Source organism: Rhizophagus irregularis, chromosome 1 (genome assembly GCF_026210795.1).
Source record: "Rhizophagus irregularis chromosome 1, complete sequence".
In the NCBI taxonomy this organism is placed as follows: domain Eukaryota; kingdom Fungi; phylum Glomeromycota; class Glomeromycetes; order Glomerales; family Glomeraceae; genus Rhizophagus; species Rhizophagus irregularis.
The window spans coordinates 1,044,187-1,059,675 of record NC_089429.1 but is presented as its reverse complement, the minus strand read 5'-3'; the positions used below and the strand labels follow the sequence as shown (position 1 = coordinate 1,059,675).

General features: G+C 27.2%; 5 protein-coding genes across 5 annotated transcripts; all 5 read left to right on the top strand.

Annotated features, from left to right (window-relative positions):
• Positions 1-347: 347 nt before the first annotated feature.
• Positions 348-922, top strand: OCT59_000185 (uncharacterized protein; the record flags this gene model as incomplete). Its single annotated transcript, XM_066138650.1, has 2 exons — positions 348-351; positions 501-922. The coding sequence occupies 2 exons, from the start codon at positions 348-350 to the stop codon at positions 920-922; spliced, it is 426 nt and encodes a 141-aa protein (XP_065988128.1).
• A 4,633-nt stretch (positions 923-5,555) lies between these two features.
• OCT59_000184 (uncharacterized protein) lies at positions 5,556-7,166 on the top strand (the record flags this gene model as incomplete). The annotated part of the gene is made up of 3 exons (XM_066138649.1): positions 5,556-5,916; positions 5,989-6,372; positions 6,472-7,166. 3 exons carry the CDS (start codon positions 5,556-5,558, stop codon positions 7,164-7,166), a joined length of 1,440 nt encoding a protein of 479 aa, XP_065988127.1.
• An 83-nt stretch (positions 7,167-7,249) lies between these two features.
• Positions 7,250-7,927, top strand: OCT59_000183 (uncharacterized protein; the record flags this gene model as incomplete). Its single annotated transcript, XM_066138648.1, has 2 exons — positions 7,250-7,340; positions 7,434-7,927. 2 exons carry the CDS (start codon positions 7,250-7,252, stop codon positions 7,925-7,927), a joined length of 585 nt encoding a protein of 194 aa, XP_065988126.1.
• An 89-nt stretch (positions 7,928-8,016) lies between these two features.
• Positions 8,017-9,017, top strand: OCT59_000182 (uncharacterized protein; the record flags this gene model as incomplete). The annotated part of the gene is made up of 3 exons (XM_066138647.1): positions 8,017-8,542; positions 8,608-8,756; positions 8,820-9,017. 3 exons carry the CDS (start codon positions 8,017-8,019, stop codon positions 9,015-9,017), a joined length of 873 nt encoding a protein of 290 aa, XP_065988125.1.
• Positions 9,018-11,128: 2,111 nt separating this feature from the next.
• OCT59_000181 (uncharacterized protein) lies at positions 11,129-11,806 on the top strand (the record flags this gene model as incomplete). Its single annotated transcript, XM_066138646.1, has 1 exon — positions 11,129-11,806. The coding sequence occupies one exon, from the start codon at positions 11,129-11,131 to the stop codon at positions 11,804-11,806; it is 678 nt and encodes a 225-aa protein (XP_065988124.1).
• Between the last annotated feature and the right edge of the window lie 3,683 nt (positions 11,807-15,489).

The window sequence follows — 15,489 nt, the reverse complement described above, 5'->3', positions numbered from 1 at the left end:
AATAATTTCATTTGGACGTCATAATAATTTATATAAACCATTTTTATCGTTAAAAAATTCTAATTGTTCAAATACTTTAAATACAATTATATTTCATTATACTGACTTTAGAAATATAAATAATATTTTACAAGAAGTATTCAATCAATTGAATGTTTTAGAATCTATTCATATTCTTTATTGTTATTTAAATCCTGATTTTGTTCAACAAGTTATTAAGGTTACTAAACCTTTTAAATTGAGATCTTTATTCATAAAAGAAATATTACATATTGAATCATTACAATTACTATTACAAAAATATGGTGATTATTTAGAAAATTTTGAATTGACCATATTACATACTGATGGGTATGAAGAATCAAGACGACAATTACTTAAATTAATTATAAAATATTGTACAAAAATTAGATATTTTACTTCAGATAAACCTAATGACATTGACATTTATTTATTAATTGAAAATATTGGACAAAATATTAATTATCTTACTATTCTAGTGGATAATTACGATTATCATACATTTTATGATGAATATAGCTCAATTGTATTACAAAATTTAGGACAAGTTCTTCCTTCTAAATTAGAATATTTATCTTTGTCACTTTCATTTAATACAAATGATTTTGAAATATTTTTGAAAAATTCTCAAAATACTTTTATTAAGAAATTATTAATTAAAAATACGATGAAAAATGGAGGAGAAAATGTCTTATTTAACATAAAGAAACATATTATGAAAAAGGAAAAAGTTAAATATTTAGCTATTTTATTAGAGACACTTCCTAGCCATAATGATGGTAAAGAATTGTTTTTTTTGAAAGATGAAGTAAATGAATTTAAATTGCATAATATTATAGTCCAAAAATATCGTAATTTACGTATCATTGGAAATGATATTGTTTACAATTTTAATAAATAAAATAACATGTTACATATTTTAATAATCTGATGTAATATAGAAGTTCATGAATGTAAAGTAAAAATGGGACAATCTAAATACAGTACCTGCAACAAAATTCATATTATATCAGTTTATGAGGAAGCCTTTTACATTATTAATAATCCAACTAATCATTACCAAATAATATAGAATATCTGATAGCTCATAGAAATACAGAATAGTAATTTGCGATACGAGTAATCATTATTAATGAAAGATTAAAGGAATCACAGTATGTTTCTTCCGGCAATAAAAAATTAAAGTATAATACCAAGAATGCCAAGATAGTAGTGGAAAATCCAATTTGCCTATAGCAGCAAATCATTCCACTACATGACATAAATTTACCACTTTTTCCAATATGACATGATATCGACATGATCATAAAATCTTGCCTTTCATCAAAATTATTTTTTTTGAAAATATATCATTTCATCACTGTTGTCCCAAACTGACAAATTTTTGACATCATCAGGTAATTTTCGATATGAAACCCTTTGAAAATGTCATGATTCTCTAATAATTTAAAGTCAGTGAGAAACCGTCTAAAAATAAAAATTTGATTAAGTCTTATCAGTACTAGTATTGATATCGAAGATTCTTTACATGTGACGTTCTTTCCCCTTCCTCTAAATTGATTAATTAGTTAGGTGAATAACAACTTTTGCTGATTGGTATTTATGTTGTTTTTTAAACTAAGGTGCTTTACAACTTTACACAGACTCAGAGCTTTAATCATCATTTCTTTGTTCCATCTAATCGAACAAACAATTTACATGACTGAGCACAGTATTTTTCTGTGTTGATCCCATGACCTTCATCTGATCTTATGCTGATTTCTTTTTTGGTCTTTTTTTTTGTTACGTTTTAATAATTTCTCTTTTTCTTTCTTTTCCAAATATTATTTTTATCAACTTTTCATTCTTCTCTGACATGATTCGTTCTTTTGCCACTAGGATACTTTCTTTTTTTGCATCATTACCATGTGAAATCCTTTTTTGCTGCGCCTCTCGCAGCCAGCGTTGAAGGTTTGAATTTTGATTTTCTACTTTCCCAATATCATTTCTACGCTCTTTATATACATTATTCTCGCACAACTCTTTATTAATATTTCCACCGCCTCTTCTTCCTTTTAAGTTCGTTATTCAATTTATGTCTTTACATATTTGGGTTGTGGTAAAAGACGTTAACCAAAAAATATTTTCACCTATTAAATAAAATTCTCAAAAGAAATTTTTTATAAAGAAAATTATCTATCAAGAAAAAGTTCTGATCCAATGAATTTTCTATAGAAAAAAATTCTCAATGAAATTCTTTATCAAAAAAAAAACTTAACTCTATTATTATAAAAAAAAAATCTTCCCTATTATAAAAAAATTCTTCAATGAATTTTCTACAAAGAAAAAATTCTCAAAGAAATTCTTCATCAAAAAAACTCTCCTCTATAAAAAAAAAATGCTTTACCGAAATTCACTATTAAAAAAAATCTCTCCTGTTAAAAAAAATTATTATCTGTCAAAGAAAATTCTCTTTATTAAAAATTCTTCAACAAAATATCTATCAAAAAAAAAACTCCTCTATTAAAAGAAATTCCCTTACCGTATCAATAAAAAAATTCTCTAACGAAATTTTTTATCAAAAAAAAAAAATCTTTCTATCAAAAAAAAATTTCCCAGAGAAATTCTATCAAAGAAAAGCCTTACCTATATTAAAAAAAATAAAAAAAATTCTCTACCAAAAAAATTTATTTTATAAAAAAAAAAGTTAATAAAAAAAAAGAAAAAAAAATTCTTCACGAAATCAACCCGATGCTGATCTTTTGTCAACTCAGTACCCAGTTCTAACAAGCGGCATGCCATACAAAACCGCAGGACCAAGTGAGCATCTTTATCCATCATTATATAATCATTATGACGGTTTGAAATTTTATTGATAAAAAACCTAATAGTATTTATTTATTTATTTTTATTGTCTGTTTACGAAAAAAATTCTAAGTTTTTTTGGTCAATTTTGTTAGGTTAATTTGACGATTACAGTTAACCGCGCCACTTAGTCAACAAATTTCGGCGTAACCTGTTACACATCACACATTATAGGGATGGCTAATATAACATGCAAATACGTAATCAATGCGAATTTATGGCTAATTAATGTTCCTTCTTCAAACTCTCCCTTGCATAAAAAAACTCCATTTTTACTTTGCTTTTTGTATTTATTAAAGGTATCAGTCAGTGGAAATGTCACACTTGATATTTTTTATACTAATTATCATAAATTCATAATGTAAATCGTCAATACAAACATTGTATAATCTCTATCTATAAAAAAAAAGCATTGTGCGACCGTGACGTTAAGACTACCCTGCATAAAAAGGTGGATTTAAATTGGATCGTCCATCATCATGTGTCTGCGCCCTGTGCTACAGATTTTTATATAGGGATTCGGAGTGGCGCATCATTTGACATTGATTAGCAGCTCTAATCCCAATACAATTTTGAATTAGGCTGCATAAATGATTGGCGTAAAAACAAATTATAGCAACTAATCCAATTAGTACTAATTGTAATATAAAATATAAAAAATTTATTGAGCAATCGTCATTGTTTTTTTTAAAAAAAAGTTTTTTGGATTTTCCCATACGACACATTTTCTTTTTTTTTTAAAAAAAATAAATATTTTTCAGTTTCTGAATTTTCCCATATGACGAAAAAAAATCCCTTTCTTTTAAAAAAAAATACACCTTTTCTTTTACATTTAATTTTTAATTTCTAATGCCTGCACAGCTCTCAAAGTAGGATTTTACCAGGGGGATTGAACATTTCTAATAACAGCAATTACAGGTATTTAATAACTATGCAAAAAACCAAAAAAAAACCCAAAAAATAAAGCTTTCTTTTTTTAGGTATCAGTGGTTTTCTTGGTTTGTCTTCAGACGCGTGGAAATTTGGTAAGGAAGGATTTAATACATTTCTTTTAATCAAACATTTCTAACAGTTTGATTTTTTATTTTTTTAGATAACTGAATAAGGAATAATTTATACACGAACAGAATTGTGGTGAGTATTTTTTCTTTGAAAAATTTTTTAACAAAACATTTACTAACATCATGTTTCTTCCTTTTTTATATGGTTTGTTCATGATTCTGGACGTGTGAAATTTTAGTAGGTTCTTTTAAAATGCTTCTTTTAACATAATGTTAGTTAACAAAATGTTTACTAATGTTTATTTTTGCATTCTGTAGGATGGTTCTTTGGCTCTTTCCAGACATGGAATTTGTAAGTGTTTTTCATTAATTTTTTTTATTTCTTAATGAAATGAAACATTAAAACTAACATTTTGTGTTCTATATTTTGTAGTTTAGACAGTACTGCAACACCTTGGACATATGTAAATTTTGGTAAATAATATTTTCCTAACATTATTTCTTTAACGAAACATTATTGATGATTCATTCTTTTCTTTTTTTAGTAGATGATCAATTTTTGAGAACTTTGGGTAAGTTCTGAAAATGAATTTTAAACTTTAAAAAATGTCACTAATTTAACTTTTTTTTTGTAGGGAACACCCCTTTTCTCTTTTTTAGGTTTTGGTGGTACCTTTCAGAGTGAAGGTTAGTTTGAATTATATTTTTAATTTTTTTAAAAAAATTCTTTTTCATAATTACTAATCATTTTTTCTTTTCTTTTTTTAAATTTTGGTACCTTTTTTTAGGTCTAATGATTCTTTGGATGTTTTTTAGGTTTGCCCGGCTTCCTAATGAACCACTATGACTATTATAATAACTATTATAATAAAAAATGTATTGCATATTATTTATACTGACACTCATTATCTGTTATACTTTGTAATGATTAATATTCCTATTAATATGTAATAATTTTTAAAATATTTCACAAGGATTGTGAGTGCTGTAAAATCACTACGGCATATGAAGTTTATACCGTAATATATTAAATCGTCGTAATGCCGTAATTATTTAATGCTAAATATACAAAAATTACACAGAGAAAGTAAATATTTTTTTTTATTATGCCGAAGATAATTTGTAATCCGTAAATCTATAATGCTGATCTTGATGATTTGTTAGATATTTAAATGGTAAAATCCATATTTCGTAACGCCATAAATTCAATTCGGCAATTCCGACGGCGCCTATAAAAATCCCTTGCCATACACAGCCTATGATTCCCTATTTACCACAAAATTCTAAATTAATGCTAATAACCATTCTAGACTTTATATAACAGCTTAGCAGAAAGGTATCTGATTTTCATAATTTTAATAGCCAGGCCCGCGTAAAACGCGGGCATCCAGCTAGTGCATATATAAATAATAAAAATTACTTTAATTAGTTAAAAAATGCTGATCTTTAAATCGTAATTCTGGTCAAACTTTTCTTAACTCCGGCCGAAATTATAAGGCCGGCCCAAATTTAGTTAAATTCGGAAATTTCAGGTCAAAGGTAACACTGAAATTACACAATGAAACGCCTTTTTACAAAATAAGTAACGCAAGAGTACACGATTGAAACAATAAAATAAAAGTATTACTTTGACGAGAGTTTTAATTACATTCAGTTCAATCAGAAGCCTAAAGTAGGGGTATTTTAACAATGTCGAATTTTGACAGTTCTATACCGCGTCAAGAATTTAACTTAAAATATACTAGTGAAGATGACTTAACGGACAGTGACGAAGAAGTATTTGATTTTGATAGTAATTTTGAAGAATTTACCATTAGGTTTAGTAATGCATTAAGCGAAATGATAGCTCATGAAGAAGAAAATGATATTGAAATAGAAGTATATAAGGGTGAATATGATAGTGATATTGAAGAAGAATTAGGACAAGTTAATGTTGAACAGAATTTTGATAATAATCAAGAAGAGAGAGACGAAATAATACCAAATGATGAACCTATTAACCAAAAATACAATGCACTTTCATCTTGTGTAATTATTGACAATATTCATGGTACATTTAAACGATGTGGTGATACTTATAAACTTAGAAAAATGTGAAACTTACTTGGAACATGGCAAATAGATCAAGATACAGTTCAGGAAGTCAATAACGATCATTTAAAATTAGGGGTATGTGATTCACATTTTTTGTATGATCAAAACCAAATTCACGATCCTAAAGAAAAAGTACTTAAAGAATTTACAGATGCAATAGTTCAACATCGAAGATGTATAGGATGTAAAAGAATTTACAATTTTTTTAGTCGAGGGGAAGGATGTAGAACCCATTCTTGGTTGATTAATGAACGAAATATTCAAGTACCTTGTAATGGGGCAATACATTGTAATGCATTAAGGAATTCTTTTATATCAAAGCCTGCTTTTAACGAAACAAAGAAACCAAGATTTGTTTGTTGTGCTTGTTACGAACGATTGGGTGGACATATTCATAAACGTACTGGTCGAGGTAAAAGATCAAACTGTGTTCAAGATAAATTGCATGAAGAAGATATTACAAAAGGAATTAAACTAATTGCGAATTGGCTTAATAAATTTTCCCATACAGATGAAGAAACAAAAAAAGAAGATATTTTAAGATCTCTTGTTAAAGTTATTCTTCCTTTTATTCCCACATCAACTAAAACTACATCATTAACTTTAAACAATTTCAAATCGGATGAAACCCCTAGCCTTTTCATTCTTCAAATTCTCTTTCTTGATATACCCATCAGCAATAGTAAAGAATGTGATAATATAGACTGTGAAAAGTTTGGACGAGAATTTGGAATTAAACTTTGGAAATCATGTGAAGTGATAAATAAAAAAAAAGATTCATTAAACTCACCTGAATCACTTTTAGAATATTTTCACGCATTCCCAGATTTTATTACGGCGTTTTTTCAGGGATTGTTGATAGAAATCTTTAATCGAAAACTTGCTATTAGTAATAGAAAAAAAAAACAACGTGAACAAAAAAATAAAACTTTACCTGAAAATATAATTATAAAAATGGTTACTTTTTTCACTTCTGTTCTTGTTAGTATAGCCTTTCCTTCATGTGGAATTTGGTTAACTAATGTGCTGAGTAGTTTAGCACGCAAACCAAAATTATTATCATCACTCCATCGTCTTTTTACTATATGGAACGTAATTGGACATAGTGAACGTCATGAACGAAATCTAGAGAAAGACGTATTAATAAAGTTATTCCTACAGAAAGGTTATACCAAGCATCAAATATATGGAATCTCGCAATTATAGACAATATAGATTTCAAGCAAAAAACCTTTTCTTTTGGGAATATATATGACACCACTCGAGACACTTCACATGCGACCTTAAGAATGGTATTTCAGTCAACGATTCCCAATAATCTTGCATCACGTCAGGAAGAAATAATTACTTTAGATGAAAATTATGCCACTAATATATTTGGTATGAATTCTACTACGAAAGAAGCTCTGAATAGATTTCAAAATATATTAGAAAGATTGTTAGATATTTAAAGAATAAATGAAGAAAATATAGAATATAATCGAAATTTTGATGCTGAAACAATCAAAAAGGAAATATTAGCAGAATTTGAACATGGTTGTAAAGGTCCTTCTCCTCATGTTGTGATTCTTGAGCCAGCTGATAACCCAAACTCAGATCAAGCGATTTTAGAAGCTGCTAATATGTATAAAGCTGATTTTAATTTGCAAGAAAATGGATACCTTGATATCGTTGCTGATGAGGCAATCTTTCGCCAGTTAATGAGATGTCAAGCACAATTTCCCCAATTAAGACTATTGCTTGGACAATGGCACACCTCGAAGGACTTCTGTTCAGTTTTAATTGTGTTATTTTCTAGCTATGGGCTTTTAAATTTTGCGAGAAAATTGGGTGTTCGATTTTTAGATAAGTTTGAAGCTGCTGTTGATTACCGGACAACATCTAGAGTATTAGATCTTTTGTGGTTAGCAGTTGGAGTTGCAGTTAATATATTTGCAAAAAAAAAAATATTCCTTTGTCTGAAATAATGGATGGAAATAATGACACGAATATTTTGTTAAAAGTTTGGTATCTTTATTATCAATGGGCTGGAATTTGGAAAGTGCATCGAATAGGAATGAGGATTGGAAATCACAATTTGCAACGAGATGCTTTTTCTGCAGCCTCACCTCTTTTCCCAAGCGCCGGTAAATTTAATTATGCAGTAGCGATTGCCCAGCACCTTTCTACCTTAACCAAGTATCCAAGATTAAATGAGATTTTGCAATATGTTGGGGCATTCAGAATACCAAAGAACACTGATAACAGAAATGAAGATCAAAAACCTGTTTGTTTTGGCTTTGACGAAGCCCTTGAAACGTTTGGTGTTCATTTTATAAAACAAAACATTACTGGAAATGTTATTGATGAAGCAAAATTAAAGGCAAGTATTAAAGCAGCCCAATCAGAAAGGGATAGAATTGATCTACTCTTAAGCGAATATCTTGATGACACTTCAATTTCTCAGAGTGAACGCGCTATTAATTCCAGATGGGAAGTATTATGGAAGTTAATTGAAGACTTGGTTATTGTTTTTGATATGGTAGATCCGTTATCTCATGAAATTTTTAAAGATCTTGAACCACCTGAATTACACAAAGAGGGTATGAAAAATTGGTCGCGTGTTATAAAAATGGTTTAGAGCGAATGCAAGTAATTTATAAACAAGATGTGATAAAGATCGAACCTCGAAATGCAAAAGGAAGACGTGCTTTAGAAATTCGGAGAACGAGATACAAGGACTACGCTGAGAAAAAAAGAACTGGGAGGGAGACAAGGAGAAGGCAAAAGCATGATAAAGAAATATCCCAACCAGAGGTACTGTATACACAATACTTTATTGTGACCTTAACTCATACCTAATTTTCTATGCTACTTTAGCCACAAGTTGATAACCAGGAGTCCAAAAAACGAAGAAAAATACTCCCACATGAAGAACAAATATTGGGTCGTCTATTAGATTATAATGATAAGATTCCAGCCCATGTATATGATGAAATCCTTCAACAACTTGGAACTGAATGGGATAAGAAAAGGGTTTATAGTTGGTGGAATTATCGTGTAAATAAAAATAATTAATTAATTTATTATTATTTTGTATTATAATTGCAAAATTACAATAAAGTAATTAAAATATCATATATATAAAACAATAATTTGAAATTTTTACAAAAACTGTCGTTTAAACCGCCAATTCTTGCTTATGTTTTGTGTGAGATCGCTACGAAATACGTATATCTGGGTGGTATTCGCAAACTTTCAGGTGTGTTAATCAGTTCAATCAGCGGCATAAAGGTGAAAAAGTGGGTAAAGTTACGTCGCTAATATTTTTTTATATAAATATTTGAAGTGTTCCAAAAACTATAAAAATATGTAGTATAACTCATAAAGTATCACTGGTGAAAGTTTAAAAAATTTTCAATGTATAGTTAAATTTTGGCTCCGATATTAACTTCGCACTGTTTTAGTTACACGAAGTTTATTTGTTAATGATCGACATCAAGTGTGACATTTCCGCTGACTGGTATAGTCTTTTCTTTACGCTTTTTTGATAAATTTTTCCTGAAACATAAGAACGACTGATCGATTCTAACCGAAACCTAAATAAAAGAAAAAGGAAATGTAATTTTCTCTTGTGTTCATTCCTATCATACGAATCGATTCTTATTTTAAGAATTCCCTAACTGAATGAAAAAATAGTAAAAAAAATTTTTTTGTTTTTATTACTAGATTTCATATAGGTTATTTTAGGATATTTATCAGATAAAAACAATGATTATCCAGAATACAGTATCAGGAAATATATATATATATATATCTGGACAGCTAGATACAGATTATATTAAGTTTATATTTTTAATAAATATAAAATTTTTTAATAAACAAATTATATCAAAAAGCTTGTATAATAAAATGAAACTATTTTAATTTAAATCTGAAATGTCAAAAATCTGTATAAAATAAAGGAACAAAAAGAAATATCTTAACCTCCAGAACAATTTTATTTATTGGTTTATATTGTTTGTCCGACTTTACTGCTGTGAACAAATTGAAGTAGAAATAATTAATCACGTGATTCTAATTATTATGATCGGCTGATCTGTTGTGTCCAAATATCGGAATACGACTCCGAAAAATTTTATAAACTTCACTTATTTGAAATTTTTAAGCGTAATATCACCTTTCCTCTCTACAATATGGCATGCTCAAAAATATTTTCAGGAGATTTGCCTGAATTAACAAATGAAATTATAAAGTGTCTTAGGAAAGATTTTTCAACATTGTATTCATGTATTTTAGTTAATAGGTTATGGTGTCGTTTAGCAATTCCATTATTATGGGAAGACCCTTTTTGTATTCCTACCAAAAATTATCACTGTATTGAAATTTATTTATCCTCCCTGAACGAAAATGATAAAGAAAAATTCGATGAATATGGAATTATTAATAACTTATTACCTTCAAATACGTTATTATTCAATTATCCTAGTTTTATTAAATATTTAAATATAAATAGCGCTTATTATTCTATTACAAAGTGGCTTAGTTCTCTAGTGGATTATGATCATGAGAAGCTAGAAAAGCTAGTTTATAGATCATTACTTGAAGTGTTCATTGAGAATGGAGGAATTTTACGTTCTTTTGAAGTTGTAATGACTACGGATGCTTTTTGTATATACTTTGATATTATAGAATTGATTTTACAAAATCCAAATTTTATGAATAATATCAAAAATTTTAAAATCTGTATTCATAGAAATATAATTCAAAATACTATTATGAATACTATCATTCCCCTTTTAAAATTTTTATATTCTAATTGCAATTCAATCTCGTCATTTCATTTTTATTTAAATTTTGCTTCAAGTATTAAGAATGTTTCATTAATTGAAAAATATTTACAAGAAGTAATTATTTCACAACATAATCTCAAGATAATTTCATTTGGACGTCGTAATAATAATTTATATAATCCATTTTTATCATTAAAAAATTCTAATTGTTCAAATACTTTAAATACAATTATATTTCATTATACTGACTTTAGAAAGATAAATAATATTTTACAAGAAGTATTCAATCAATTGAATGTTTTAGAATCTATTCATATCCTTTACTGTTATTTGAATTCTGATTTTGTTCAACAAGTTATTAAGGTTACTAAACCTTTTAAATTGAGATCTTTATTCATGGATGAAATATTACATATTGAATCATTACGGTTACTATTACAAAAATATGGTGATTATTTAGAAAATTTTGAATTGACCAAATCACATACTAATTATACTAATGGATATGAAGAATCAAGACGACAATTACTTAAATCATTTATGAAATATTGTACAAAAATTAGATATATTAGTTCAGATAAACCTAATGACATTGATATTTATTCATTAATTGAAAATGTTGGACAAAATATTAATTATCTTACTATTCTAGTAGATAATTACAATTATCATACATTTTATGATGAATATAGCTCAATTGTATTACAAAATTTAGGACAAGTTCTTCCTTCTAAATTAGAATATTTATCTTTGTCACTTTCATTTAATACAAATGATTTTGAAATATTTTTGAAAAATTCTCAAAATACTTTTATTAAGAAATTATTAATTAAAAATACGATGAAAAATGAAGGAGAAAATGTCTTATTTTACATAAAGAAACATATTATGAAAAAGGAAAAAGTTAAATATTTAGCTATTTTATTAGAGACATTTCCTAGTCATAATGATGGTGAAGAATTGTTTTTTTTGAAAGATGAAGTAATTGAATTTAAATTGCATAATATTATAGTTCAAAAATATTGTAATTTACGTATTATTGGAAATGATATTGTTCACAATTTTAATAAATAAAATAACATGTTACATATTTTAATAACCTGATGTAATATTTGTTTAAAAAAATACAGTCTAACCTCAATATGCCAAACAATGGTTTATATACTGATAATTGACATATACTGATGTCCCGTTCCACTTAAAAAAACCTCATTATACTGATATTTTATATAATTTCATGATATAACATATATCGATACAATTCCTTAGTCCCTTTATAGTAATCCTTTACTTATTAATCTTAACTAGCATTAAAATACAGTACCTGTAACAAAATCAATGTTAAATCAGTTTAATAATGTAAAAGGCTTCCTTGTAAAGTTGAATTAGTATATGATATCTACTATGAACATAATAATCCAACCAAAATATATACAATATCTGATAGCACCTAGAATGCCCTATAAAAAAACTGGATACGTTTTTAATAATGTTTTTATACGATTTTTTCCTTAAAAATAACGTATCATAATAGTCTGTTGGAAGGATACGGGAAAATACACAATTCCGTATCACTAAGAATACAATTTGGATACGGAATTTGCATGGAACTCACACGGAATTCACATGATTAGGACACTGAATTTATGATGATTTTTAATGTAATTTGGTTACAAAATTTACCACTTAAACTACAGTTTATTGCTAGTTATATTATAAAAATTAATTTTAAAAATAATATTTACTAAATAAATACAAAAATAAAATAAAATGCAAATATATTATGAAAAGTTCTTTCCTAACTATTGCAAACTAAAACAAAAAGAAACTTTAAATTTCTTAATAGATAAAGATAAACCCACTTCTCCTATCTATCTATAAGTCTAGATTCATTCAAGTCTTCTAGAATCTAACAACCTAAAAAATGAAAAAAAGAAACATAAAAACGTTTCTTTAAACCAAACTTCCCCTGTGATCATCCCAAGTCTCTAAGAGTTGGCATTTCTAAAGTTTGGAGTCTTGTAACAGAAAGACCTACAAAAAAGAAAAAATCCCGAAGTATTCCACAAAAAAGAAACAATCTACAAAAAGAAACAACCCATGAAATAAAATTAACTCACGAAAAAGAATTGACCCACGAAAAGAAACAACCCACGTAAAAAGAATTGATCTACATAAAAAAGAATTGATTCACGTTAAAAGAGCTGACACATGAAGAACTGACCCACAAAGAAGAATCAACCGACAAAAAAAAATATATTCAACCTATAAGTCTAAAAAAAAGAATAAATATAAAATAAAAGAATTTTAAAAAGCCTAAAAAAAGGAAATAAAAAAAACCAAAATTGGAAAAAGAAGGTACTATTGAGTGAGGAATGAAAGAATAAAAAAAATTTTTTATAAAGGAAGGTTGACGGTTTTAGGAAAAGGAGGATGATGAATAAAATTAGAAAAATAAAAAAAATTTTTTTATAAAAATGGGGAGACAAATGAAAGGAATTTTTTTTTAAAAAAAAAGAAAGAGTAGCGAGTGGGGAATGAAAAAATAAATCAAAAAAAAAAAAACAATTTTTTAAAGGGGGTGACGATGATAGAAATAAAAAAGAAAAAAAAATTTAAAAAGAAAGGAGTAGTGGGTGGGAATAAAAAAAGGAGGGTTATCAGTATGATCAGTATATATATGTACTGTATAAAAAAAAACAAAAAACGTATAAAACAATAAACAATCACGTGTTCACGCGTTATGATACAGAATGACGATAAAATTATTATCTAAAAGGATTAAGGATTAAGTTGACGAATTTTTAATATACACGGAATGACCGGAATGTCATTCCGTGTATATTAATTTTTCCGTATACTGTACATTGACTTTTTTTAGAAAAACATTTAAACGTATACAAAACATACAGTATAAAACATATCATTTCCATATACAGATTTTTATAGGGATGCAGAATAATTTGCAAAGTATTTTGACACGATTAATCATTATTAATAAAAGGATTAATTTTTCTTACTATGATTTCTTTAAAGTATAATGCTAAGATTATGGGAAAATTCCAATCTGCCACTTTGTACAGTACAAAGAACAAACCAGTCCACTATACAACGTAAATTTACCGACTTCAAGTTATCTGATAGCCATTTTGCTGACATGATCAAACAACATGATCATATAAAATTTTGCATTTCATAATAGTATTTTTTTTTTTTTTTTTTTTTTTGAAAATATTATATTTATTTTTTAGTCATTTCACTTTTTTTTAATATACGCAATTAAAAATGTTTGTAACTATCATCCTCTAATCAATAAAACGAAAAGGATTTCACTGAATAAGTTGTTATAACAGATTGCAAATTTGGAACTATTAAATTTAACTTATTGCAAATTGAAAGTAAATATGCCTATAATTTTTTTAATTTTATCTAAATTAATTTAAAATTAAGACGCAATAAGGAGCGAGGCGTAGCCGCGTAGCTAACTACTGAATTTTCAGTGAAATGGCAAGGCGGGTAATTTTTCATGTTGGTAAAATGATATTTCGGTGAATGAAGCTAGGTAATTTTTGCATGTCGGTAAAATGAAAGCCAGAAAAATGGCGTCGGACGCCGTCGGTTATTTTCATGGCTGTCTAAATACCTACTATTAATTTATTACAGTAATTAGTATATTTATTCGTAAACTTTTGAACAGCATTTTATATTTCCTGTGTTAATAGAAACGAGATAATCGTTTTATAATAAAACAATCATATAAAAATATTCAGTCAGGATTTGCAAATACAATGAAGAATCTGTCTAATGGTTATGAGCAGATTTTAATTTATCAAAAAAAAAAAAAAAAAAATTTAAGCATCAAGTATTAAATGCATCAAGGGTACTCGACGTAATACCTATGTAGACTTAAATGGTCATTGTATTTTTTTTTGTTTTTCTTTTATTTTGCAAGGTGAGATTCCAGTGTTTAGGTGATGTCGGCAGGTTTTTTATTAAGTTAATTAATTTAAGAAAAAAGAGGTTGAAATTTTTGTTATAGTTAACTTAGTAGATAGCGTAAAGGATTACGAAATACTATGGGTTTTCGTACGATTTTTATATAATACCGGTGGTAAACTGCCTTTTTTTGGACACCGACTGAAATTATCAAGCTTTTAATCGTCCTCTAACTTTTTATATATGTTTCGGGTTCTGTGTCGCTACTAAAAAAAAAATTTCTTTCGTATGATATTCAAAATTTTATGATGAAAGTGTATTATAAAGTTATATTCGGCATAGCGAAGCGATGATTATGAAAAAATTTGTGGTCACAGGCGTTTCTCTGACCATTCACGTACGAGATTATCAACCAATAAAATCGCAACTTTCAGTTATTTCTTTTTTGCTCCGGATTTACAACGGATAGTAAGTAGTACTAACCGTGAGATATTTAATAAAAATCCATATTTATTTATCGTAGTGGGAAAACAATTTTTTTTTTTTTGCAGATTAACGGACTATTAACGGATCTCTGATAAATCTAGCTTCTATTTAAAAATAATTAACAAATCATCAAAAGTAATAAAGTAAATAATAATAATTTTAAACAAAACTACTTTGTTATAATCAACATTAAGGCCAACGCTATTAACAGAAAAATATTTTTTCGATAAATATTAATATAAATACTTTACTGAAACCTAAAATTTCAAACAATATCGTTAAGATTATCTTAACGACCCCATTTTTGATATTGTAACAATTTCTAATATCTTAAC